Genomic DNA, 27,530 nt, shown 5'->3' with positions numbered 1-27,530 from the left:
CACTTCGCCGTCTCCGTCCATCCGTCTTTCTGTCTCTCAGAGGAGGAGCAAGGCATTGCAGACCCAGAAACAGCTTTGCAGTCGCACCAGTCTGTACCTGAGGTGCGCCTCCTGAAGTGTGCACTCCTCTTTGGGGTGGGGGGGGAGCGAGTGCTGCGTTGCAGAGGGTGGGCGGTGGATGCTTCTGACACACTGTATAGTGTGTCAATAAGGCAGACGGGAGAGCGCAGACTAGACAGGCGACTGCCAGGACTGGTGGGCCTTCATCATGCCTCTCTTGATCTGCTCGTAGCTCACAAACATCACGATGTTCCAGGAGCCCAGACGCAGGAAGGAGGGAACAAACCTGCAGAAGGACGAGCGGTGATACACGGGTTGAGTTCCTCGTCGTGAGGCGGTCTCATGACACACAAAGGTTCTCCGTGCCTACGTTGGTCTGGTGGTTTTCTGCTCAAACACTGATTGTTTGGATTTTGAAATATCAGCAAGCACCATGGCAACCGGTGCTAAACATATTGATCCCCATTGATGTGTTGTCAATGCCGGCAGATTTATTCAAGAACCTTGGATAAACCTCCTGCTCTTGAAAAATTGGAAGCAATATCACGTATCAAGATGTGAGACATGCTCTGTGCTGGTGAATCCAATCCCCTGCCGGGTAACCCCTATAATACCAGCCTTGCATAATGACCGATAACAGGAGCTAGGAGTATGTACCCCTTATAGAAGGCCTGGGGGCCCTCTATAGGGTAGCTCATCCCCTGGTTGTGATCGGTATGTACCCCTTATAGAAGGCTTGGGGGCCCTATAGAGTGTAGCCTCATCCCTGGTTGTGAGCGGTACGTACCCCTTATAGAAGGCCTGGGGCCCCTCCTTCATGAGCATGGTGATGGCGCAGTTGGTGGCCCCCCTGTACCGGCCCGGGGCGGAGTTCATGTAGCGCGTCTTGACCACGTCCACGGGGGATGCCACGATGGTGGTGCAGAAACCGGCGGCGAAGGCGGCCGTGAAGTGACAGGGCATGTTGTCTGTTCCACACACACACACAACGAGAACACCTCTGTTATTTATGCTACCTCAAGGTCCGTTGGTTTGGAAAGGTAACGTATTATACCACCAGGTGTGTGTGATTAGCCGTTACAAGCTGTTTTTGAAAATCGACCCACGTCCAGGGGGACACGCCCACTTGTGATGTCAGAAGAAGCTTTTCAAAAGTGCTTGTAACGGCAAATCACGCTCCCACCTGGTGGTACAATGTGTCACCTTTAAGAGCCAAGCATGAGAAACAAACAACCCATTCTGGACCTGGGAGGACACACACACACACACACACACACACACACACACACACACACACACACACACACACACACACACACACACACACACACACACACACACACACACACACACACACACACACACACACACACACACACACACACACACACACACACACACACACACACACACACAAACTCACTAACTCACTAACTCGCCTGTCATGAGTTTGCGCTTGAGGATGAGCTCTTTGATAAGGTCGTAGGTCACCAGCTCCGAGCAGTTCACAATGGCGTTACGGGTGATATTGGGCAGACATCCTGGAGATGGGGGGGGGTCCGGTTAGTACAGGTCCAGCCTGGTTTACACTACCCTGTTGTTCACTAATAATTCATAATGATGTCGTCGCTACAAAGATCAATATTCTGACATAGACAAGCATTCTTCAAAAGCACCTTTCCAATAAAAAAAGCTCATGTAATAAACAAATAATAAAGTATTTATTTAAGCTCATATTATAGAAATAAAGTACTTTTTAAGATCATACAATAATACAAATAAAGAACTTTTTAATCTCATAAATATACAAATAAAGTACTTTTTAAGCTCACATAAAAATACAAATAAAGTACTTTTACTTTTAAAGTACTTTCTAAGCTGTTATAATAACACAAACAATAAAACGGATTTGGCGTTTCAAACAGTGACCACGGACCTTTCCAGAGCCCCCTCACCCCCTCCTCCCTCGCGATGGTGCGGTACGCGTCGAAGGTGCCGCTGTAGCGCTGGGCGGCGGCGCCGGCCCCCGGGAGCCGGACCTGGGCCTGGAAGCGGACTTTGACCACGTCGGTGGGCTGGGCCACAGCCACCGCCAGGCCCCCCGTGGTGCAGCCGGCCAGCAGCCGCGCGCCGATGCCCGCATCTGCGGCAGCAGCACAGAGGGAGGAGACACACTGTTAACGCCCGACTGGAATACATATAGAGGGTTAGGTTACACACACAGGTGAGGACACACACACACACACACAGGTGAGGACACACACACACACACACACACACACACACACACACACACACACACACACACACACACACACACACACACACACACACACAGATGTAGACACACACACACACACACACACACACACACACACACACACACACACACACACACACACATACTCACACACACAGATGTAGACACATACTCATACAAACACACACACACACACACAAACCTACAAAGATGAAGACATATACACACACAGAGATAGACAAAACACCACAAAGATATAGCCACACACACACACACAGAACAAGAAGGGCCATTGACTCTACTCCTGCAGGGGAACTCAGAAGGTCAATGTAAACGGATACCCCACAACGTGTCTCTGAAGAACTTACCTAACCCTAACCCAGTTTGTCAAGGTTTTGTTTGTATTGTGTAGAGAGGCGTCTTCTGAGACAACAGCACAGTGCACTACAGTGCTCGTGCTGTTTAATCCGAGAACACTATGCCAACCAATGTGTGTGAAATCCAAGCTTAATAGCACAGACAGCCACGCCTCAATAAACACCAGACTTAAAGGCCACTGCCATAGAACATTATGCCCTAGTCCAAAATAACAAGATGTGATTGGACGGCCAGGATACCAGTCGTAACTGGACACACATATTAACACCCATGAGCTAAAAACTTTTTTTAGTTTTTAGGGCCCCAAGTTGTTTCACCAGTTCAAAGAGTTGAATATATGAACCCATGTATGCACACAGTACATCTTGACTCTATATTTTCCTAAGGCTTAAGCCTATACTGCAATACCACTGGGTGGGTCTGCCTGACAGGTTAATATGGAGAGAGGGTTGGTTCGCTTCAGTGCAGACAGATGTCTCCCCTCTGCCCTACAGGAGACGGCTCAAACCTGCCTGCCTCACCTGCTCCTTCCAGGCATCTATAGACATTTACATTTTAACTGCTGTCTATGCAACATACCGACATACGATCCCAGAAGCACAGCGAACAACATACTGCTGTTCTTGCATAACATGTTACGGTCATACACCTGTGATTGACAGGCGAGACCGCCCCCGACCGAACCCTGAGGGAAGAGATGCCCTGATTGGTCTGAACTACATCTGGACGTTCTAAAATCGGAACAACATGTCAACTTGAATCTCACACAGCGTTCCATCCACTAATTGATGGATCACTATGATATTTCCAACTAATTACACTCAAATTATAGCGCTTACGTCTACCTACTCCACCTTTAACTGACACTAATTCAACTTGGGTCAGGTAAACATACTGTGGCTTTAACTTGACATACCCTTAGAGGCTGAAAAGTTCCTGGAGGCGTTCACGCAGCATTCCACCAACTAATAGACGGATCAATATGGTATTTCCAACTAATTACACTCAAATCACAGCTCTTACTTCTACCTACTGCACCTTTAACTTCCACCAATTCAACTTGGGTTAGGTTAACATACTGTGGCTTTAACTTGGCATACTCTTGGAGGCGTAATTGACCACAGACACAAACCAAACAAAAAAAACAGATATGATGTCTCCATGAAGGGCTAGCTCGTGTTTCCTGTGCGTACTGTCTGATCCCCGGGTGTAGACTTGCTTCATGGAGTCGTAGAGCCCGATACGGACGGAGGCGAAGCTCATCTGTCTCTGGAGTCCCGCAACCAGACCGCTGTACAGGCTGCGGGCCCCCTCCGTCCTCACCATGGTGCTGATGGTCCCAAACACGCCCTTGTAGCGCAGGCTCCCGGAGGACTTTGATTCCCCCTGGATCTACAGCAAACAAAGGTGTGTGACATCGTGTGTTATAAAAGCATACAGTACCGCATCATGTATAGATTAGGCCACGACATCATTAGTAAATAGGAAATTGGAGGAAAAATAAATTGAAAAGAAGTGAGTGATGTCTTTCTTTCATACCTGGAGCCGGACTTTTGCCGTGTCCAGGGGGAAAGTGACCAAGTCCGCGACACACGCAGCGGTCCCTGCTCCCAAGACCTTCACAGCGGTGGTAGGGGGCATGCGGTCTGCGCTTCGGACAGCCACCATCATTGCCGTTACCGCTTACGAATGGTTATGAGGAGAGCTCTGTGTGGGAATGCAGACGACGTTGGACACGCCAAGGATTCTCGGAGCATCAGGAGATCGCTTATAGAGCAACCGACCTGTTGATCAGAAGGAGTGAATTACAGTAACGCGTTAATGTAATGCTAATGAACCCCATATGCAGGTTGATCATCACTTTCTACGTATCATGAATGATAAATAGTCACCTTCAGGTTTCAGGTAAAGAATAGTCTCTCCTTTGCATGAAAAATACTTTGGCTTTTCTGCTGTCCATATAAACGACCCAGCATACCACTGTGGAAGGCACGTGGAAAAGCTGAAAAAACACATTTGCATTGGGCGAAAAAAAAGTTTCATGCATAGGCCTAATAAGGAATAAAACCCAAAGAACCTACCTTTTTAAAAAGTCTTCGAAAAATCGGATTGCAACCTTCAAAAATAAACTTCCAATATGCGAATCCAGTGTGCAGTAGCTCCGTGTAAAGCGCGGACTCGTGGAAGTGGAGTCCCGTCAAGGTATTTATACCGGGAGGCGGAAGCCCATGTGTCAGAGAGGAGAGGCGATCAGAGGGCGGCTCGAGCCACACGCTGCGTGTCATCGCCTCGATGGCTGGTCATAACACGGTTCACTTGCGCTATTAATAGCAGAACCATCCCAACGAATTACCATAGTTTGTTATTACGAAAGACACCACAACACCATTGTGCAGTACCTGAAGCCACACCCAGGGCCAAAACAATCAACATGGATGTGTGATATAGCCAGGACATTTTTACCCAGTTCCATAGAAGCAAGACCTTACACATCCATGAACAAGGAACACCTTGTATGTTCTGTTTGGCCCGTTACACACAACAAAATGCACAAAAAGTAGACAACCATGCACTTGAAAACATGACGTTTTGCGCGTTGTCTGCTCATTAAGTTAAAGTTTAATGCAAATTCATTATAAACAAATCGAAAATAAAGAGCCAAGCAGGAGACAGCCTCCTTTCATCATTGTTTGCTTTGTTATGACTTATTTTGTTGGTCTCTTGCGATGGGTATGGCCTGACTGAAGTTACCACACTCCGTTTGTTCCCGGCACAAGGCTGTACACTTGATAATGAAAATCTGATGCAAAACCAGTTCATCCAACATTCCCCAAGGTAGTGTAATGTATACCTTACACAGAAAACCGTCTGTGAATCCAGATTAAAAAGGCACTCAAAAAAGCTTTCCATTGTCCACATTAACAGATTTATTTATAAAAATTCAAATATAACATACAATGTACATGATTTCATATATATATAATTATATATATACGTCTGTAAACTTCTCCCGAAAGAGCAAATAGGCTACTGGTCTTCACTAAAATGAGCAGCGAATATGCGAGCTATCCTTGCGGTCTCTGGTGCCGTCATGGAACCGGCTGGGAGGGTTGGCCTGGGTCGGGGGGCTCGTCTGGGGGGCCTCAGACCTCGGGCTGCGGAGCCAGGACCCTAGGAACCAAGGGGTTTAATCAAAACAATTAAAGCATTCAATCTCTGGCCATTGAAACTTTAAAAATATATAGTTTAAGCATGTTAGACGATTTTACTTCTAAAGCTTACTTGAGAAGCATACTTCAAAAAAAAAACAGACCTGCTTATGAACTTGCTTTATGTTGTGTGGCCTTTTGCTGCACAAACAAGTGAGATAAGCATGCGTGTCCCCCCGGAGGCACTGCAGCACACAGAGTGCAGCCCCACAACAACAAGGGTCCAGCTGGAACCGGCTCAGTCAGCTCTCACCCAGGCCCCGCCCACTTCTCACCAGCCCGCGGCTATATCTTCACATGCCACCTTCTGATATTGGAGCCTTTTGTGGCAGAGTGACGCAAGCGGCGCATTCCCTCGGTTGTCTGCAGCGGGGTTGCCCAGACAACGGGCAGCAGCGGGGCAGCAGCGGGGCCGCTGCGAAACCAGGACACACGTGTTGGTCGCTCCCACGGCGAGGCCCTCCCTGTTATGGAGGAGCTGGCAGGGCTGCCCGTGTGTCACCGTCTCTTTAAACAGAGATCTGCATATGAATGCGGCCTCTGAAGGCGAGGGGACAAGACACTCTGTGGTCCCTGCTGAATCACTTTTGGGAAGGCTTCGGGTTGAACCCGGGAAGACAGTCCGTGGTGCATTCAGACAATGTCAACAATGACAAGGGAGGGAAGTGCAAGGGAGAGGAATCTTCAGGGGAAGCCCCGGATCATCGGCCCTCAGGCCCCAAGACGTGGGAACTCCTAACCAAAACATCGGCCCTCCCCCCCAGAACATCGGCCCTCAGGCCCCAAAGCATGGGCCCTCGCAAACAACAGATCAGTGTTGGTTTTAGCCTATTCCCCAGAGGCTTACACCGTCCTCAACGTGATTGCTGGGGTAAAAAACGGTTAAAGGTCAGTCAGACAGCTGGCTAGGGCCCCACATCTCTGTTGGGCCTCCCTTGCCCATGGACCCTTCAGCAGGGAGAAGGCCTGAGCTGAAAGGTCCGGTCTGATGATTTGCATTGCACCACAATGAGACATCTTTCTCCATGCTAGGATGGTCCATCTCAACTGTTCACCAGACTAATCCCAGCTTCCTCTTATTAATCCTGTTTGTTACTCAGCTAACATTACAACACAGACCTTAAGTAAAAACACACTGGGCTCAGACATGCAGTGCAAATATCAAACTATGATTGATTTTAAGATAAACCAACTGTTAGTCTGTGTGATTAACTAATCAACACAAACACAAAATGTTTATCAAAAGCTTGGTAAAAAAACAAGCCACAGAAAAACTGCTGAATGTTCAGTTTTTCTGTGTTTGACATTATAATGAGCTTCGTGTTACAACATGACTGATTAAAGGAAGAACAAATAACTCATAGAATCAGCCGGGGACAGGACCCGCTCTACTGCTAAAAAACACAATGTTCCACAAAGTAATCATCGACAGCTCCACTGAGGATCAGACACTGCTGATTGGTTGTTAAACAGAAAAGGACCCGTGGTGCTGACCGATGTAAAACATAATGGGACCATAGGATAGGATACAAGGCCACACACTCCCTTTCCTCATTGGTATTGCAGTGTAACGGTACACAGCCAGCAGTCAACATTGTCGGCATGTCAGAGCGATAGGCGGGAGAGCGAGTAAGGCATCAGTGAACCTTTACCGTACCTGGCAGCGACGGTGGTTGCGTAATGGCCGTGTGGAATGTTACCACTGCTCAGAATGCGGCTTGAGTTACACTAAGGGGATGAGGCGTCATCATTCCTATGAGGGCACGGACCCACCAGGAAGCCAGGGGGACCAGTAGGTTCAGAGGGGCTCGTGTTGAGCTGACCTCGCTCAGGGTGAGGAGGGTCCGGGCTTTATCATCCCGGAACTCAATTTAGAATCTAACGGAGACCTCCAATAACCGAAACCGAATGACGATTCAAAAAACAATTCTTGATTAAGTACATAAGGGTTGCTAGTTTCAGGATCTACTCCAGTGTGCGCCAAGAAAGATGGCGTGGACATTTATACCATGAAAGCAGAGTACAGCAAGTATAAAAAAAAAGAAAAAGAAAAGGGTTATACCAACTGACTGCAAAAATGTAAACACACAAAGGCAGTGCATTTACACAGAAGATAGAATCAGGATTCTTAAGTAAACTGGTTCTTCCCCCACCCATAACGCAAACAAACAGACCAACTGCCCTGGTCTGAGACGTCCCCACGTGTTTCTGAAGCCGTTGCATATCCAATAAGACGTGCAATAGTCGTCTGACTGGAGGTCGGGGCTCAGGTAGCGAGCCGGCGAGGTGTGGACGGGTACTCACTCACCGGGTTAGACGGGGGCCTGGAGAAGGCCGGGGCCAGCCGGAGGGCCCTCATGGAGGCCTCCAGGTGATTGGACGAGAGGAAGAAGTTCGGGATCTCACCTAGACCGGCAGAGCTTAAACTGGAGCGTTAAGGAAATCATGGAGTTTCAACAAGCCCCCCCTCCCGAGGATCAATCAAGAAAACTGAAATCCGAGTTCAGTCCTCCCATATAGACGCTGTATTCAATGAAAGACAAATAAACTCTGCAGTGTTATGGCCCAATCCCATTTCTACCCCTTACCCTTACCCCTTCAAAACAAGGGGGAGGGGTAAGGAGAAGAGGTAAGGGGTAGAAATGGGATTGGGCCTTAAACCACACACTGAAGACTGAGCAAGGATACGCTGGTGATGGCTGCTCTTCTGTGTGTTGAGGGGTCAAAGGTTCATTGTCAGGCTCGTCCACTGACCCCTGACCAGCCTGGTTCATCACCGCCGGCTCTACCTCCTCTTCCTCGCCTGACGCCTGCAGTGTCCTCTCCACCTCCTCCCCCTCAGAGTTCGAGGCGTCACTCGGCGGTCCGGTAGAGTGGTCACACTCACAGTGGTGCCCTTCCTCCAGTACGGTCCCACTAGTGTCCCCACGTGTTCCCTGGAGGTCCGGCCCTTCTGCCCCGGGTCCCCACAGTCTCCTGACCACCCCAGCGTGGGCCGGGTCTGGGAAGCCGCGGTCACCGCCCTCCTCGGGATCCTCCAGGCTCTCCGCTGAACTGAGGTCACAGCCGGAGAAGACGCTGGTCCAGGGGCTGGTCCTGTCCGTCAAAGAGGTCACCTCGTTCAGAGGTCTGGGCTCCACCACCATCTCGTCGTAGTCCCCCTCGCTGTTATCATCCTCATCCTCTTCTTCTTCACGGCCGCCACCTGCTTCTTCCTCCTTTCGGCCACCTGCTCCATAGTCCTCGTCGTCTTCCTCCTCAGACAGGACCGTGGCGTGCCCGTGAAGCTCCTCCTCCTGGGGAGAGTCGTCGTCGGGCTGGGGTGGTTCTGCAGCTCTCTGGAGGGGTGCATGGGGGTCTCTCTCTGGGGAGGTTCCCGAGGGGCCCACCAGGGGGCAGTACCCTAGGGCCGGAGGTGACGAGGCACGGCCCTGGGGCTCAGAGGTCATCGTTTCCGGCCGCGGTCCCTGCAAACCTGAATAGGATGGAAGCGGTGCGGCGTTGAGATACGTTTCTGTTCGTCTAGCGCTTCTTTGACATCAGGTAGTGTAGGGGCTGCACTCTCCTCTATGGTTCTGATAGTGAAACAACAGGTTTGATACCAAAACACCCACAGCCTACCTGTAGATAACTTGAAACAAGACTGAACCCCTGACTTAATGTATTCACTACATGTTATTTAAGGGTGAACGCGTATGCTCAACGAATACCTGCTAACGGAACAACTCCTTTGTACACTCCATCAATATAGAGCAGGGATGGGCAACTGGCGGCCCGCGGGCCGCATACGGCCCGCATCCTCACTCAGTCAGGCCCGCACATAATTAAAATATATCAAAAAATAAATAAATAAATAAATAAAAATAAATTGATCGAGTTACAGAAAACCCGGTCAAGAAAGATGAGAAGAATTCATAGAATTCAAACGGAAACCCATGCGTCTAGTTTGCTTAGAAACGATATCAGTCATTAAAGATATCCACTTAAGTCGCCACTACAACTACTACAACTGTAATGAATATCATGCTTGTTGGGTTTGAGTTCATTGAGTTGTTGCACCAGAATACAGGAAATCATATCTACCAAATACAAAATTGTGTAGCTTCTCTCAGCTCACGTTTAGTTGAAGTGTGCAGTCATGTGGCCCTCTGATGGTTATGATGAAAAATGTGGCCCTCTTTATCATGAAAGTTGCCCATCCCTGATATAGAGCATACCATACCTGTAAGCACTTGCATAACCACTTGATTTTAAGGACAGACTTCCTTGTCATTATACATCAGACGCACACACACAAACACATGCACACGCACGCACACACACACAGAACAACATAAACAGACTTGTTTCCTGGAGGGAAACTCAGAACTCACCAGAGAGGATATGGTTGACCTCTCCCACTAGCTGGCTGGACTTGAGAAGCAGCTGATGGCTGCTGGTCTCTGGGTGCCCCTCCTGTTGAGGCTGGGAGGGGGGCCGGGAGGGGGGCCGGGCGTGCTCACAGGCGGGTGGGAAGCCGGGGGTGGACAGCTTGTGGCTGAAGTACTTCTGCATGTCGTCCAGCTCGCTCAGGTTCTTCCTGAAAACAATGACACAAAGAAACGTAAAAAAAAGTTCCTCACGCACTCTGGCATCACCAAGCGCCTCTGACTTCAATGTCTTTCTACCAGGTGACATTCAGGGGGACGTTTACCGCAGGGCTGAGAAGAGGATGGAGCTAGAGGGATGGGCGTCGCCGGCCACCTGCTCCTGCAGGCTCTGGTGGAAGAGCCGGACGTTGTCCATGTGCTCCCCGTGGCGGTCCACCTCCCCGGGCCTGCGGACGATCATCAGGAGCAGGTCCATAAGTAACACATAGGGGTGGGAGTCTCTTGGCACCTCACGATTCGATTCCGATTATGAGGTCAACGATTCGATTCGATTCCGATTATGAGGCCAACGATTCGATTCTGAAGCGATTATCGATTCCTTCCTACTTTTGTGATGATCATTAAAGACATCAACAGATGAATTAACTTACTAATGTTTCATAAGAGAAAGCTTTTGTCACAAATATGACTTTCTATGAACAATGCAATAATCAATGCAGCTTGCATTATAACACAATACGGAAGCATGCAAAAAAAGGTTTCAGTTTTATTTTATATCTAATCTTTCTTTTCTATGTCATTAAAGGAAAAGCTGCTCTTGAATTAGCAGGATTTCTTGTGTCTGGCTGTGAGTTTGCGTGCATGCTATACGTAGGCTGAATCGCAATCGTGTCAAGACAAATCAGATTGGCCAATACCGCAGGGCTGAAGATAAATTCAATAATTTTAAAATTACAAAAATTATCCCTCTCTGGCGAACAGAATGTTGCAGCAGGCAAAAAACAACATCTGCATCGAGACAGAATCGTTCTAGCGAGAATCACGATGCATCGAAGAATCGATTATTTTTCCCACCCCTAGTAACACAAAGCTCCATTCATAGGGCTTAAACATATTTGGAATGCGCCCGGCAAGCCTTTCCTAGGATTGGAGGATAGGTGTTGGGAAACCAGTTCTGTATGTTCTGGTACAGAACAGAACGTTCGGATCACTTCCTCAAAAGAAAACAATATTTTTAATTGTTGATTAAAATCACAGTGGAACTATGGAAAATAGTTTAGAAATAGACAGGTAAAGCATGTAGATGCCATATTAATGTTGTTAGCCTAGGAGAAATGTATAAATAGTTTACTGGTTAACTAACTTTATTTAGTTCTAGAATATAAATGCTTCATGGTTTTAATCCCTGTTTGATGTATTTGCTCACATGGAAGGTTCAGAAGATGAGTAACAAATGTATTTCTACAGTAGTCTAGTACACAGGTTTGATGTTCAACCTTTACAGACACTTTTTCCAGGGAGGATGGTGTCCGGACAGGATTTTATCGCCCGACCTCACCCCTGCTAAGGGAGGAGTTTATTTGACCAGTGCTGGCTGACTTTTTGTTTGCTTTCGGCCAAGGAGTGATACAACAATGGGAAGAAGATGCTATCGTTTTAGTTATCAGACCTCTTCTTGATCTGACCATAAGGGTCAGCCATATCACATCATCAGTTTGTTGTGGTTCTGCAGGTTAGGATATTTCCAGTAAAGAGCCATTTTATGTAACGTGCATCTTCAGAAACCTGCCCTAAGCGACATGATTGGAAGACATAATTAAGTCTGATTTGTGAGACTACTCTGCCCCAGATCCTTAAACCAACCCCACAAACCAATTTTAGTTCAAAGTGAAAAAAGAAGATGAGTGTTTGTTTATGTGGTTTAGTCTGGTCTTGGTGGGGTCTACCTCTGGGAGAAGAACTGGTCTATCCGCTCCGGGGAGGAGATTTTCTGCTCCGGGAAGCGGCTGAGGTGAGCAGGGAAGCTGCTGTATGTGGCAGAGGTCTGGTAGCCCAGAGGAAGGCCCTGGAACAAGGCCTGAGGGAACAACACAGTCAGCGTCAGACCACCGACACTGACTTCCGGCCATTCATAAAACACAGCATTCCTGTCAATTACCACACGTCCAAACAGATGCCCAATGTGAGCTGTAGACTGGGCTGAAGCCCTTAACCAAATACACACATGCAAGTTAGCTCAGGGTTATATCAGGTTTCAGGCCTATAATACACCTTCTATACAATGTTTAATGACTACTACTATATTTTGTATTGCTATCATCGATTCCAACGTCCACTACGTGGTAGAGAGAAGAGCTTTTTCAGTTAACTAGGCTTTCACAATAGGCAAAAAGGTGGTCCCATGTGTATTGTTTTATTTTTTCTCAGAGCTGGATTATTTTGATGTCTCAATGGCATTCAGCCCCTACCAGTCTCTAGATGCCGTCTCCTACCTGCTGTCAGATATACTAGAGTCGATGCCTATCAATGGACTAAAGGAAACTTGTCTGGCCTTCTCTTCCCATCAGATGTGCTCCACATTTGTGTATATTTACATACAAAGCGCTTTTAAGCAAACTACTGCCTTGTATCGCGTAACAATCAAACCCGAGCGTCCGTAGATCAGACCTGCTCTTGGCTGGTTTTCACTGCATGTTCCTCAAGTCAGCAGAGCTTATAAAGACCCCAGCGAGTTTTTGTGCACTTCATATCATATAATTGTATGTTTTAATTATTTTGTAATCTCGGCACATTGGAAAGGAAGATCTCGCTCAATCTGTCTGACACTGAAATTAAGAATAAATAAATACATATAAAATAAATAATTATAATACAGTAGAGAATTACTAGGCACCTGGCAGTGCATTATGGGTAACGTTGATCAAACCACTTCGCCCTATAATGGTTGTAATGTGTATCAGGTATTAGTGTGGCCACAGGCAGCATTGCTTTAGTCCGTTTACCCAGACAGAATGACAAGGCCTTTTAGAGTGCCCTACAACATAAGACCTCTGAGCCCCCCCCAGCCTACAGACAGGCTGGACGACCCTGCTCTGCCCTCACCGAGGGGTGGTTGGAGGCCTGGTCCACCAGCGGCTGCCGCTGGCCCCGGAGCCCCTGCACGCCCTTCAGCGGCGAGACGGACACCTTGAGCTGACCCTGGCACTGGCCGCTGAAGTCGGTGATGTTGTACCAGCCGCACACCGCCTGGAAGCCCGACAGCAGGGGGGACAGGTCGACCGAGGCGAACCCGAGCACCCTCTCCATGTCTGAGGACCACAGAACGCACCAGCATCGTCAGCATCCTCATCAATACCATCGTCATCATCATCATCATCAGCATCACCACCACTATCATCATCACCACCATAACCATCATCTCAATCAACATCATCATCATCAACATCCTCATCAACACTATCACTATCATCATCACCACCATCATCACCATCGTCATCATCATCATCATCATCATCAGCATCACCACCACTATCATCATCACCCCCTTACCATCATCTCAATCATCATCATCATCTTCATCATCACTATCACTATCATCATCCCCACCATCATCCCCACCACCACCACCACAACCATCATCAGTAGGGCTGGGCGATATGGACAAAATCTTATATCACTATATGAGTAATTTTATATCACGATATGGATATATATCACAATATGGTATTTTTGAAATAAATTAAAATAATAAATGGCTTAAAATAACCATACTTCACATTTGATCAGTTTTTTCTTTTATTTTGAACTTGAATTTCCATGTTTACAAGGGAGTAAGTAGCGAACAATCTATCATTAACTGCAGTGTCATATAGTGCAAACATCTTGTAAACATTGAACTGTTTTTTCAATACAAATAAAAAATTTTTTTAAAGGTGTGCTTCACACCTGCCTGGCTGTCAGTCAGTGCAGTGTAATATAAAATAAAAATCACAGCATCACACAAATATTTTAAATACTAATTATACACTTATAAAATAAAGTTATGTGCTGTGCAAATAGTTGGTGGTAAAAATAGAACTGTTTCTTCAATGCAAATGAGATTTTTTTTCAAGTTAACAGGTGAGTCTCACACCTGCCTTGCTTCAGTCAGTGCAGTGCAATATATATATATATATATATATATTTTTTTTTTTCTCTCTCGATATAAACGATATGGCCAAATCTCTCCCGGTAGACACTTTCATATCGTCCACGGTATGATATCGTCATATCGCCCTGCCCTAATCATCAGCCATCATCATCCTCATCATCACCACCATCAGCATCACCACCATCATCTTCATCATCCTAACAACCATCACCAACACCACCATTATCACCACCACAACCAATATCATCACCATCACCACCATAACCATCACCATCATTACCACCATCATCACAGTCTTCATCATCATCATCACCACCATCATCATCATCTCTACCACCACCACCATCATCATCATCACCACCACCATCACTATCATTACCACCATCATCATCATCACCACCATCATCATCACCATCACTATCATCACCACCATCATCATCATCACCATCACTATCATCACCATCATCATCACCACCATCATCATCATCACCATCACTATCATCACCACCATCATCATCATCATCATCATCATCACCGCCATCATCACCACCATCATCATCATCACAACCACCATGACTATCATCACCACCATCGTCATCAGCCATAATCATCCTCATCATCACCACTATCAGCATCACCATCATCATCTACATCATCCTAACCATCATCATCATCATCACAGTCATCATCACAACCACCACCACCACCATCATCACCACCACCACCACTATCACCACCATCATCATCATCACCACCCCCACTATTATCACCACCATCACCATCATCACCAGCTGAGCTGAGGACCACAGACACCCAGGGTGAAGGTTGTCCCCTCAAAGCCCCCGTAGCCTACCTCCTTTGTGCCAGACTTTGAAGACCAGGGACTGCAATGGGTCCACCAGCAGCTGCTTCGACAGCCTGTCAGACAATGCACAACGCGTTCACGAGATGTCCTCTGTAGTGCTATTTAGTCATTTAGCAGAGCGTTTCTACAAAACCTAATACACTGCTCATTATTAAGCAGGTTGTTGGGGGTTCAGCAGCGGACATTATGGATCAAACCCAGAAACGTTCGGCTGGGTGTCGAACACCTCCCCTCCGACCCCCGATATCAACACCGCTACTCAAAGCCCCCCCCCCCGCCGTGCACCAACCCTACCTGCACTCGTGGTGGTGCTCCCACACAGGGCAGCTGCTGTCGGCGATGAGGGGCGTGGAGACGGGCAGGGGGCCGTCGGCGGTGAGGTAGGACACACTGCAGGAGGGCAGGGACCCCCGGGGCTCTGCCTTGGGACAGCCTGCCGGGGGGGGGGGGGGGGGGGGGGTTAGTATACATACTTATATACCACGTTGACAGCAGGGATAAGGAAACATACTAGCCGGTCCATACAGAGCTCCACTTACAAAATAACCTGGCTTATAATTTGCAGAAATTTAAATAGGTGACTTTAAATTGGCGGCTGGCAATAGGGAATCTTTAGCTAAAATGTAAGTTAAGACCAAAAGTAAGATATGTCTACATTTAGCACCACCAGGCTTGTAAGGCTGTTTCCTTTGTTCCGTTCACAGCCATCTATGAGAGCCTGTTCCAACAGGTGATAGGAGGCCGAGCTAACGAGACACCCCCAGCAACCCAAAGGGGCCGAGGTTCACCTTTCAGACTGAGGTGCATGGCGCGGTCCACGGTGACGGTGACGGGGAACGAGTCCTCTGTGGCGTCCACCCCCGTCTGCTGCGAGGCCGCCAGGTCATCGCCTGCACAGGGATTGGTCCCCTCGCTGGACGGAGCGTGTGATTGGCTAGTGGAGGATGGCCCTGGGTCCGCCTCCACTTCCTCTTCTTCCACTTCCTGTTGGAGCTCTTCCTTGTTGTCGACGTCGGCGTCGTCGTCGATGACGACGAGGGCGGGGGCCTCCCCGGGGAGAGAGCCTGTCGTCATGGCGATGTGCACCCTGAGCGCGGCCCCGCTCAGATCGGAGGCGGAGTGCCTGAAGAGCGGGTAGACCCCTGTGGGAGCCAACCCAACAAAAGAACCATTAGATATCACATCCTCATGAGCACCACAACTAAACTCCTTTAGTCCTTTAATCAAGATATCATGACACGGCCACGGGACTCTGTACAAGCCTACGTAGGCTTCGCTCCCGCCTTGCACAGACGTTGTCCTTTGTGCTAAACAAATAAACTCTAAACTCTCTAAGAGCCTCGTCTGCAAAAGGATCCCCACCACTGAGGTTCTGGTTGTGCCAGGGGCCCGCGGCGAGAGGGGACAGATCCACGAAGGCGGACCCCACCAGCCGGTCCGTGTCGTGGGGCCTCCGGGCCTTGTGCTTCCCGAAGGCCACCCACAGCTGGAGCTCCAGCCTCTCCTCGCGGAGGTACCAGAGCAGGGGCCGGCAGCGCCCGAGCCTCACCGCCCCGCCGCCCTGAAAGCTCAGGGTGGCCAGGCCTCGCCGCTGCCCCCCCTCCTCCAGGGCGGGGTGTCTCAGCGGGGAGCAGAAGGCCTCCCGGTCGTACAGCTGGTACCGCAGGTAGCAGTAGGTGGAGCGCTGCAGGGTCTCCTCTCCCGCCAGGAGCAGACAGTGGACGGGGAGCCACGCTCTGGGCGTGGAGACGCTCAGAGACAGGCTTCCCGTGCTCACGTCCTCGTCCTCGTCCTCGTCGTCGTCGCCCCGCGGCCCGAGGTCCCAGCCCAGAGCCCGGGCAGCGGCCAGGACCCGGGCCCGGTCCGAGTGATGGGCGAAGCCGAGGGAGACCTCCAGCCCGCCCACCGGGCCCTGGGGGCCAACGGGGGAGGAGGAGGGGCGAGGAGGCTGAACGCCAAACCAACCGGATATACCTGGAGAGGAGAGGGAACAAAGAGGCCGGTTCACAGCAGGAAGGGCAGAGCACACGCCTGGCAGGAGTTACTAGAACACTCAGGGAAGACATACCTGTTTTCTTGAGGAGGAGATGACTCAGAGGAATTTTCACCGTTCCCAGAAGCCTATCTTTAGATTTAGGTGTGGTTGGCCCTAAGAAAATCAAAACAACAGATAAATACACTTTTATTTTCAAATGTAAAAACACTCATTTGAGATCAGAGAAATCTTCTTCAGTTAGCTAGCTGTGGGCCTTCAAGCTAGGCCCACAGCTAGCCACGACCGGGGCGGCGTGGCTCACCTTTAGGGCTGTCCCTGTGCCAGAGGGTGAACCGGGCCGAGGCCTGCTCCAGCACCTCGGCCAGGCTGCGCGTCTCCCCGGTGCTCCTCTGGAGGTCCAGGTCGCAGGGCACCTCAGCGTGGTGCTCGAACTCTGGGCAGAAGGACCGGGCCACCACGCGCGTGCTGCGGCCGTCCCCGTCGGGCAGGAAGGACAGCTGGGCCGTCACGTAGCAGTTGGGCCCCACGTCGGCAAAGTACCGGAACCTCTCGTCCTGCTCCGCCAGCGCCCTGTGTCGGTTGGGGGGGGGATGGTTACACAATGCAGAGACTTGGTTTACTTTGTTATGATATACGATGGGGTTATGATAGGGGGAAATAAACAACACGTTTGTTAGCAGTACCGTCTCCCTTTGCAATAAGGTCGAAAAATTATATGTTTTAATTTCTCTTTTTTTAGGGACCCGTAAGCGAGGATATCTCAAGCTTCTCAACAGAGCAGAGACATTACCAACAACACAAAAAAAAAAAAAAACGGTGGAATCCGAATAATATTTGGGATGCAGTACCACATGTGTACAGGTAGGGGGTGCTGTACCTTGCAGCTGCCTTTAGGCCGGATGCTCTGTGCACCTGAAGGTTCAGGGTGACCACGCGGGCCATCCCTGCTCCTACATGCCCTGCAGCCCTCACAGGCCTCTGTCTGTACTGGACGTACACATCCAGCAGACCTGCACCACCACACACATGGAGAATCGGGTTGACGTCATCACAACTTTGACACGCATAATGTTGCACTTTGCACTGGTGTTTTTGATATTGTTGACGAGCTTGCGTGCTGTGTGTGTGTGTGTGTGTGTGTGTGTGTGTGTGTGTGTGTGTGTGTGTGTGTGTGTGTGTGTGTGTGTGTGTGTGTGTGTGTGTGTGTGTGTGTGTGTAATAAATGCCTATATTTATGACCAAAAGGTGTGTTTGTAAAGTTGTTATATGAAGAAAGCCATTTCTGTGATTTCACGTTGATGTGCCACACCTGTGTGTACTAGTTTCCGTCAAGAATAAATAAATAGAAAATACAAAGCCCCCATGTGGCGCCCTCTAGTGTGTGAGCGTGTGTACGGCAGTGTGAGCGGTGAGTGCCTGGGGACCTGAGGCCTGGGGCAGGGGGTCCGCAGGTCCGTGGCCCCTCCGGACCAGAGGCAGGGAGAAGAGCTGGGCCTCAGCCGGCCGCTGTCCCTGCAGGGTCACCATGGCACACAGCTTGGACAGGGGCAGCAGGCCCCGGGCGACCCTCTGCTCCCGCACGTTGGGGTAGTAGTATCTGACGCACACAGGGCAGTCGTCACCAGGTCGTCAGATTCAGAGAAAAGGTCCAATGAAAAAGGATTTTTAAGTTTCATTGAATTCTCAGTGTAAAACAGACTATTATACAAAAATTGCTATTATTATGATGTATATATATTTTTTCTTAGATATATTTGTACACATACTCATATTGCGTAAAGTAATACAAAAATGCTGATTATTGCATGCGTTATTATTGATTTTCCTCTATCTTTAACTGAGCGTCCTGTCAGTGCAGATAAATGACGAGCGGCAGTAGGCCTGGGCTGAGCACTGACCGGCACCACACTTCAAACTGGACGCCCCCCCCGCCGGGCAGGCCCTGGCCGGACAGGGCGCTGAGCAGCAGCCTCTGGACCGGCGTCCCCGCGGGGGACAGCAGCACGTGGGTCTCACTGTGGCCAAACAGGGGGTCCGGCACGCACAGCGAGGTGGGGGTCCGGAACTGCTTCAGGTCCACACCTGGAGGGGGGGGGAGGGGAGGAGTGGGAAAGATAAACAACTATTGAGACAGTTATAGAAAAAATTAAACATTAACAATCAATTTTTATCATTATATTTTACAAATTATTATTATTTATTTTTTTAATGGTAAATGTTTCTATTTAATATTTTTGTTTCATAACTTCCAGTTCTTGCGGTTTACTTTTTTCTTTCTATTTCATATTTATGTTTCTGTGCTGTGTATATTATTACTGTTACGCACTAAACCTCAAGACAACTTCCTTATTCGTGTTAACCTTACTTGGAAAACAAAATAAACTATGACTCTGACCCTGGTGTAAAGGGCAGAGCCGTAGGAGTCCCTACACATTCATCATTAGAACACCATTGGACGGGCCTTACTGCTCTCGATGAGCTGGGGGTCCAGAGGCGCGGCCGGCTCTCCCTCCTGGGAGGGGAAGCTGTACTGGATGTAGCAGTCGGCTTCCCCCCAGACGGTGGACTCCAGCGGGCTGAGACCCTGGACCTTCTCCACCCGCACAGCAAACAGATGCTCTATCATGGCCTCCTGCTCCTGCGACAGCGGGGCACACTCAGATGAAAACACACTGGAGGATGTTGGTGATCTTTGAATGACCGTTATGTCATCACCAGGTGTGAGTGGGATTAGCCATAAAACACCACTTTAGATTGTACCCTCTAGTGACTTCACAAGTGGGAGAGTCCACCAGGATGTAGGATGGCTTGATTGATGATGATCAGTTGATGGCTAATCACACACACACACATCTGCTGGTAACATAGGGGCCCTTTAAATGTTGTTGGAAAAGTACTGCACCAGTTGTCGATCGTAAGGACAAAAATCGCTTGAGGAAAAGAATAGTAAGAGCAAACAAAAGAAAATACACCAAGAAAGTAAGAGAAGGAAAAGAGGGAGACGATTTAACAAAATAAACAGAATCCGAGCAAAAGGAAGAGCAATCAGAAGGTCAGGCTGTAGGTTGCGTCCAGCCCACTGACCCTGGCTTGTGAGCGATGCTGGTGTTCCGGTAGGTGAACAGGGCGGGGAACATGAGAGGCAGGGCAGGCCTCTTCGTCCCTCATGCGCTGGAGAGCCAGGACCTGCTCCGAGCCGCCCATGGCCAGCATCACCCTCAGGCTCCCCTTGGTACCCCCGGAGAACACGTCGATGACGGGCATGGAACCGTCCGCCCCCAGCACAGGGTACTGCGCCTGGAGAAGCAGCCGGCATATCTTCGGGTCTCTGGAAACAAAAACACAAATTAAGACGGACAACCCTGCTGGGTCCACTTAATGCTGGGACACAGTCTTCCCCGCAGTCACCTGAAGGACATGTAGAACTGGTGCAGGGGGAGCTTGACCAGGCCCAGGACCCGGTCTTGCTCCGTGGAGCCGGTCCTCTGCCACACCTCCACCACCATCACGTTGTTCTTCATCCTCTCCAGCAGCATGGGGGTCAGGGCCACCGGGGTCACCTGGGGAACGGACCGGGGGGGACTCAGAGGTTGGACGGAGAAGCAAGACCACTTGATTGACAACCTTGGCTCATAAGCAGAATCTTGCCTGAACTCTATCAACTCTTAACCAAATATTAACTCTGCCGGCTAGCAATAGATATAAATATTTTTCAGCATTTTACCCGCAATGTCTTCCCATGCCCTTGCTTGAAGAGATATTTGATCCAAACGATGACTATTTTAATTATTATAAATTTTGCCCATTTTAACAGCGTATTATTTCAGACCATGGAGAGGTCGTTTTATTTGAAGGAGGTTTCGAGGTTCTGAGAGTGGTGAAATCCGACAAGAAGCCGGTCAAATCAACCGGGCTAACCTGAACAAAGTTGAACTCAGGACTCCGCTGTCCCCAGCTGAGCGTAGAGCGGGCGGTCTGGTCCGACCCAAACAGCCGACAGTTCAGGTAGAAGTTTGGAGACTGCAGGGGCCCACAGACAAACTCCTTCCCATCGGGGACCATGAGAAGGGCGTGCAGCAGGGTCCCCCCGTCGTCCTCCCCGTGGTACTGCTCTCTTCCACGGGGGGATTCCTGCGGACCTGGACGGTGATAGGGTTCCGTCGAGGCCCAATGGACCGCCCTAACTGAGGTCTCTGTTGCGTGGTCGGCCGGCGACGGACCCCGGTCTAGGGGGGCTCGGGATGGGGGTCTGGGGCTGGGGTATCGTCGGGGGCTGGGGTCTCGTCTGGGGCTGGGGTCTCGTCTCGGACTGGGGTCTGGTCGTGGACTGGGGTCTCGTCGGGGACTGGCCTGAGTATGTGAAGGAGACCTGGGCGTCGTGGTGGGTCCTCTTTTGGCGAAGCTGAAACCTTTGTTGTCTGCAGCGAGGTCCAGGGACACCTGTGAATAAGACAACGATCTGTGATTTTTAGACTATCAATTTGCATAACATTAGCATCACATCAGCATTCCAAACCAGATGGTTAAGTAGTTGAAAGGTTACGGTAAGAAAAAAAAAAGGCTAAAGTGCACATAACTAGATGTAAATTACAGGACAATTGCCTCCAGAACAACCCGGTTAAAAAACTGTTTCATCCCAACTGCAATAAACTTTCTGAACTCGGAACGCTAAGGATTAAGCATGGCCCTTATGTATTGTGTAGTGTGTATTTCTGTATGTATATCTGTGTTATATATTTTGTAAGTTGGAACCTGCACCAAGCTGACAACAAATTCCACCAGCCTGGCTGTGTGGTCATTAAAATAATCAATCAATCAATGATTCAGGGTAGTGCAGTTCAGTAATTACTGGGGACAGATATCTAAAATAAATATGTTACTTCCATCCTGAAAGTCACCTTGAGTGGGCCGATCTCCTGGGACTCTCCAGCCCCGTCTGCTCTCTGTACGGGCAACACAACGGACTGGCTGAGCCGCCCGCGCTCCAACAGGCAGCGCAGTGGATAAACAGCCTTACCCACCGGCACAGGCTGCAACAACAGACCACACATTCACCATCAGGAGTTTCTCCCTCGCGTTCGCGATGTGCGTGAGGGTGGATAACGTTAACATCCTCTGTTGTTGTGGAGACATCCAGCTCTGCGATGATCGTACCTTTTGCTGGCTTTTGTTCCGGGAGTACAGGTTAAAAACTACTTCCGTTTCCCGGTACCGTCTGAGGTTTTCCCCGACGAGGGAGACGGGAAACACAGTTCGCTGCTCAAACGTCACCTCTGAGGAACAGAACGAGTTAGCCCACCAAACGAATCACTCATCGGGACATGTGAACCCTGTATGTTCTGCGACCTACCTCCACCGGAGACTTTAGCCGAGACCGCCCGGGTCACCTCCTCTACCAGAGAGTTACTGCAGGCATGGCGACTGGAAACAGGGGCCACAGGGAAGGTGTACTCCACACAGTACGAGCTGGAAAGAACCAGCAGGTTGTTGATACTCGACAATAAACCATCATAGTATCAGTGAAAATTCAAGAATGCAAAACATGCTTTGGCTACCATCTCTTTGTCACTAGTGGCCTAGGGGGTCTCCCCTTTCTAGTGGTCTTCCTGGGGGAGGGAGGAGGGAGGCTCGAAGGGAGGGCGAGCGAGTGGAGAGTGACTCTGGCCAGTCGGATCCGACTCAGTGCCTTCAGCTGGTCTGCTGCCAGTCCAGCCTGGGTGTCCCCTTCTCCTGGGTCTGCGGGGCGGTGGGACCTGGAGGAGGGGGGGGAGAGAGCTATGAATGTGGTGCATTCTGCTGTGAGAACATACTTATTATTTACTATGGATAGCCGTCGCAGGTATGTTCAATTGGACTCGACAGTATTAGAAATTATCTTGTTCTGAACACAAAAGCAAACCTGAGTTGATTCTCTCTATGTCCTGTGGAGGACATTTCCTGACTTTGGCTTTGGGGCATCGTCTCCTTCACTTCAGCTTGGCTGTCCGACATCTGCGGGTTACCAAGCGAAAGACCTATTTTATCCATTCTGATACATATCGATATGACAGAAACAAGTCGTGGTCCGGATGCTCTTCAATGTGGCTACTTACAGGGGTCTTGTAGAAAAGGTTCTCCAGTAAGCTCTGGTCATACTGCGGGTCATTGAGCTCGCTGTCCAGACACACACTGCTGTGCCCGGACAGAGGAGACTCAGGGGGAGAGACCATGCCATCCCAGACAGGTAGAGATGTGTTTAATCTTTAAAAAAAAAAAGGTTTTAATTTAATTTAAAAAATGGTATTCTGTTTATGAGACGGTAGGCACACAATAAACACATGGTACAACACTGCCTCTGGTGGAAAGTTGTTGTTGTTGCAACTGTTTCTGATTGGCAACTTGTTTTTTATTGGCTGAAATCTGTGCCAGGTGAGGTCACATGCCAAGCAGATACTGCACCAATATACACCAATCATAAGCAGCGATTTGCCCTAAGATGTGTGTTTACCGGCCGAGTAGCAGATCCACAGCCCGGTTCTCGATGTCAGCCGTACAGCTGGGGCTGACCTCGTCTGGGTGGGCTCTTGGTGGGCGCTGGAGGCTGGCCTCATCCTGGAGGAGGTTCTGGAGGAACCCACCATAGGACGGAGACAACAACCTAGACAAGCAACGGGCGTGTTAGTCTTTAGTCCTCCGAGTAAAGCTTTATTCCTGAACGACTTGCATTGGATTCAGATCGAGTTTCCTGCGGAGCAAGGTATGGGTCAGGGCTGCTTGATTACAGAAAAAAATCAAAATCACGATTATTTTGGTCAATATTAAAATCACGATTATTCAAACGATTATTTAGCATGAAAAGATGCTGTATTTATTCAGCATGTCTCTCCAAAATACACTTTGCAAACTGAGAATTTATAAATTTCGCCTTAAAGAAATACAGAAAATGTTCAAATCTAAAATAAGGTACAAATGTGTAACCAGCTGTTGTAACTTGCAATGTTTGATAGAAAGTGCACTTGTACTTTCTATAAAACATTTAATGAAAAAAAAAAAAATAATAATAATAACCCTCTAACCCTGGATTATATTAGTTTTGTGATCGTTTGACGCTAAAATCGAAATCGCGATCAAAATTCGATTAATCGCCCAGCCCTAGTATGGGGCTGGGCATCCAGGCCCAAAGGTCCTGGACGGAACCCAGGACCTTTGGGACTTGGGCATAACCTGATACTGTCCTGATACTGTCCTGCCCCCTATTAAACTGTACATCTGAATCACTCTATGGGCGTTAAAGCTGTGGATCACGTGCTTCTTCAGCTTACTTGGAGGCCGGCAGGACGTTGTCCCTGGGGAGAGGCAGAGGTGTGTCCTTCAGAGCGGTGTCCACATCCAGGTCACACTGGAGGGCGGACCTCACCATGGCGTTCCTGAGCTTGCTCCCACGCTCCAAGATAACTTAAAAAAAAAAAGGTAAAAAAAAATCAACAAGCATAACCTTAATGTTTGATCATTTCTTTTGATGGGGTTTGTGAATCTGCTGTGACTCGTCAGCACCCACCTGAGAGGAGGTCAGTAGAGGGCTGGTCGCTGTGGGCTTGCGGCCCTCCAGCCAACGTTGGCACCTGGCCCTCAAACGACTCCCCCTTTCCTTTGTCTAGCTGGGCACTTGGGAAATATAGATGGTCTTTCCCTCTAAAAACACAAGAGAAAAACGTAGCATGCATTTAGCTGGGATGGATAGTTACCGCCGTCACCGATCAAATCTGTCAAGAGACACATCTTTAATTTAAAAACTACAAAAATGACCTTGGTGTGTCTGCGCCCCCGAGGGAGCAGGTAGGGGGCTGAGGGGGTTGTGGTGGGGGCAGCTTGCCCGGGCGAGGTGCTCCGCTGCTGGTGCCCATGGAGGGGACGGAGCTGCTGCTGTCGCAGGCCTCTGTCAGGGGCTCCAGGGAGAGGGCCACCTGAGGTGGAAACATCAGAATTGACCCGGCGATGTAGGCTGAGTCTGCTCACCCAATACGAACTACAACCGTCCTCCACACTGTTTCAATAGTGGGCGTCTGACTCACGGCATCTCGCGAAAAATAGACAACGGCAACTGATGTTTAGATCCACAACTATTCCGATGGGTCGGATTTCTGCGCTTGAACAAAGCATTCGAATCGCAATACACACACATACAACATAAATCATATCAAACATCTAAGGGAATCCCTACTAAGACATTAAGGCTGTAGTAGTAGAATAAGGGATTCATTGGCTGATATGCCTTCAGTGGTATCTATGTTTTATCTTTATATTTGATAACTAGGCCCGAGGCCTTGAAAACCCACCTGTACTTCCCCCAGTTTTTCAGATGTTGGGGAGACCAGGGTATAAAAGCCGCTGATGGAATGTGACAGCGAGAGACGGGAGATACCTGCCACCTGAGCACGGGCTATGGGCAGATGGTCCAGCTTCGTCAGAACCTCCATCACCAAGGAGCCCATATCTGTGGACAAATGACAAAGTAAGTACGGCCATATTCTGGCAATATTTTAAATATAGTGCAGAATTGCCAATGGCTATTTACAGCAAGAAAAATGATGATATCGGATCAGAAGTATATTTAGTCAGATAATTCCTCTTCATATTGAATTTCGGGAGACATACCACTGAGATACGAGATGAACTGCTTGGGGCCACAGCGAATGGGGAACCGGGTGGTGGTCTTGACGGTCTTCTGTGTAGCCTGCGATCCATCCCGGGGCCAGAACTGGGTCCCATTGGAGGTCTCCCCCCACCAGCGCAGCCGGACGAAGGTGGCCTGCGGAGGCTTGTGTATGGTCCATACGAGCCTGGATACGGTCACCCGTAAGAAGCACCTGAGATGGCCCTCCACCAGCGGGGGGAGGCTGGTCGCGGGGGACACATCACTGGGGACTGGGAACCAGAATGATGGTACCGGTTTACTACTATTGAATACCTAGTGTGTGTGTGTGTGTGTGTGTGTGTGTGTGTGTGTGTGTGTGTGTGTGTGTGTGTGTGTGTGTGTGTGTGTGTGACTGACTGACTGACTGACTGACTGACTGACTGACTGACTGACTGACTGACTGACTGACTGAGTGAGTGAGTGACTGAGTGTGTGTGTGTGTGATTGTAGTAGAATAGCGATCACATCATTTTAATATTCAAAATAAGTAATTATTCGACAATATGACAAGGAACACAGATATTTTGCATTAAACGTTTGCATTATTAGCCTACTATAACTTAACGATCAGTCTTAAGAAAAAAAAAGCTAAAAAACTTTTATTTAGGCCTCAAAGAAACAGTCAGGGGGGCTGATTGTTTGCATTAAAAAAGTGTCTTCAAAGAGTCAAATAATCATACAACAAATTACGTAAACAACACATTCAACATATATACTATAACCCATGGTTGTATAAGATATAACCCTGTCAATTATCTTATAACATATACAACTTAGAGAACATGTATATACTATAACCAATGATTGTATGAGATATAAACCAATCAAATTATCTTATAACACATATAACCCATGGATGTAAAAGCTTTCACCCTATCAAAAGATCCTTTAGCATAAACAGTTAACCGACTGATGAAGATCAAAATCAACAAATCAAATCAACAACGTCCTGGATGTCCCCCTACCCCAATCGACTATTCAACAGAGTAAACTATTGCAGGTGTTACGAAATGTTAATCAAGTAAATCCAATATATATATAAACATAAAACCCAGTTACGTTAAGTTAGTCTGTGCCTCTAGTCTCTCCTACTGAGACCAATGAGTAGCACAGTCAGAAAAGTTAAACAGAGACACAAGGCTCACCCAAAACACAGTCAAAGTGATCAACTGGAGTTATATCTGCATGATAAAGGGGTTATGTCTGCAAGATGAAGGGGTTACATCTGCGGAATGAAAGGGTTATGTCTGCGGGATGATGCCTGTCAGTGACAGCAGGATCAGGAGTTATCTCCACCTGTTAGCTTGTTAGCAACAACTGAAGCATAACACACACACACACACACACACATCATGAAAGCGTCTTGCATTACCTTTCTTTTTGCTGCTCCCCGATTTGGCAGACCTCGGTTTTATGGTCTTCTTCATTGCCTAGCTTGAAGAAGACCACGACCACCAAAGCATTGTTTAAACATGTTATATTAGGCAAGGTTTGCAGCATCCCCACTTCAGTAATCCGTTTAGAGGCGCTGAGTTTCACACAAAAGTCCTGCGCGCTCCTCCGAGCAA

The 27,530-nt window shown here is 48.7% G+C and overlaps 2 protein-coding genes across 4 annotated transcripts; both read right to left on the bottom strand.

Annotated features, from left to right (window-relative positions):
- Window positions 1–138: 138 nt before the first annotated feature.
- On the bottom strand, window positions 139–4,981 carry LOC130406369 (mitochondrial uncoupling protein 2-like). Of its 2 annotated transcripts, none has more exons than XM_056611905.1 (8): window positions 4,780–4,981; window positions 4,591–4,700; window positions 4,238–4,482; window positions 3,892–4,090; window positions 1,997–2,203; window positions 1,500–1,601; window positions 848–1,028; window positions 139–346 (listed from the first exon to the last, which is right to left on the bottom strand). In XM_056611905.1, the coding sequence occupies exons 3-8, from the start codon at window positions 4,367–4,369 to the stop codon at window positions 232–234; spliced, it is 936 nt and encodes a 311-aa protein (XP_056467880.1). In that variant the 5' UTR covers window positions 4,370–4,482; window positions 4,591–4,700; window positions 4,780–4,981; the 3' UTR covers window positions 139–231. The 2 variants fall into 2 exon arrangements, with proteins under 2 accessions (XP_056467880.1, XP_056467879.1); XM_056611904.1 differs by having other exon boundaries at window positions 4,591–4,678.
- Window positions 4,982–5,310: 329 nt separating this feature from the next.
- Window positions 5,311–27,509, bottom strand: c2cd3 (C2 domain containing 3 centriole elongation regulator). 2 transcript variants are annotated; one of them, XM_056611689.1, is made up of 33 exons: window positions 27,335–27,509; window positions 25,923–26,192; window positions 25,604–25,761; window positions 25,074–25,231; window positions 24,826–24,959; window positions 24,590–24,722; window positions 23,776–23,925; window positions 23,381–23,528; window positions 23,188–23,279; window positions 22,844–23,041; window positions 22,639–22,754; window positions 22,443–22,561; window positions 22,187–22,318; window positions 21,207–21,728; window positions 20,697–20,848; window positions 20,373–20,616; window positions 19,755–19,926; window positions 19,187–19,370; window positions 18,713–18,885; window positions 18,166–18,298; window positions 17,590–17,858; window positions 17,361–17,441; window positions 16,655–17,266; window positions 16,081–16,434; window positions 15,587–15,725; window positions 15,281–15,345; window positions 13,380–13,585; window positions 12,224–12,354; window positions 10,601–10,723; window positions 10,281–10,486; window positions 8,596–9,382; window positions 8,216–8,333; window positions 5,311–5,869 (listed from the first exon to the last, which is right to left on the bottom strand). In XM_056611689.1, the coding sequence occupies exons 1-33, from the start codon at window positions 27,387–27,389 to the stop codon at window positions 5,726–5,728; spliced, it is 6,678 nt and encodes a 2,225-aa protein (XP_056467664.1). In that variant the 5' UTR covers window positions 27,390–27,509; the 3' UTR covers window positions 5,311–5,725. The 2 variants fall into 2 exon arrangements, with proteins under 2 accessions (XP_056467664.1, XP_056467665.1); XM_056611690.1 differs by having other exon boundaries at window positions 8,216–8,327.
- Between the last annotated feature and the right edge of the window lie 21 nt (window positions 27,510–27,530).

This window comes from Gadus chalcogrammus, chromosome 16 (genome assembly GCF_026213295.1).
Source record: "Gadus chalcogrammus isolate NIFS_2021 chromosome 16, NIFS_Gcha_1.0, whole genome shotgun sequence".
NCBI classification, from domain to species: domain Eukaryota; kingdom Metazoa; phylum Chordata; class Actinopteri; order Gadiformes; family Gadidae; genus Gadus; species Gadus chalcogrammus.
The sequence above is the reverse complement of the archived record's forward strand: the minus strand, read 5'-3'. Positions and strand labels throughout refer to the sequence as shown.

Excerpts from the sequence above, each read along its gene's own strand:
- LOC130406369 (XM_056611905.1), bottom strand. The coding sequence starts at position 4,369 with ATGATGGTGGCTGTCCGAAGCGCAGACCGCATGCCCCCTACCACCGCT. Across the intron at positions 2,204-3,891 it reads CTACACCCGGGGATCAGACA|ATGCGGGCATCGGCGCGCGG; the intron begins GTACGCACAGGA and ends CTGCTGCCGCAG. Across the intron at positions 1,602-1,996 it reads GGTGAGGGGGCTCTGGAAAG|GATGTCTGCCCAATATCACC; the intron begins GTCCGTGGTCAC and ends CCCCATCTCCAG.
- c2cd3 (XM_056611689.1), bottom strand. The coding sequence starts at position 27,389 with ATGAAGAAGACCATAAAACCGAGGTCTGCCAAATCGGGGAGCAGCAAA. Across the intron at positions 12,355-13,379 it reads AGGCCTCCAACCACCCCTCG|GCCTTGTTCCAGGGCCTTCC; the intron begins GTGAGGGCAGAG and ends TTGTTCCCTCAG. Across the intron at positions 9,383-10,280 it reads GGTCAACCATATCCTCTCTG|GTTTGCAGGGACCGCGGCCG; the intron begins GTGAGTTCTGAG and ends CATCCTATTCAG.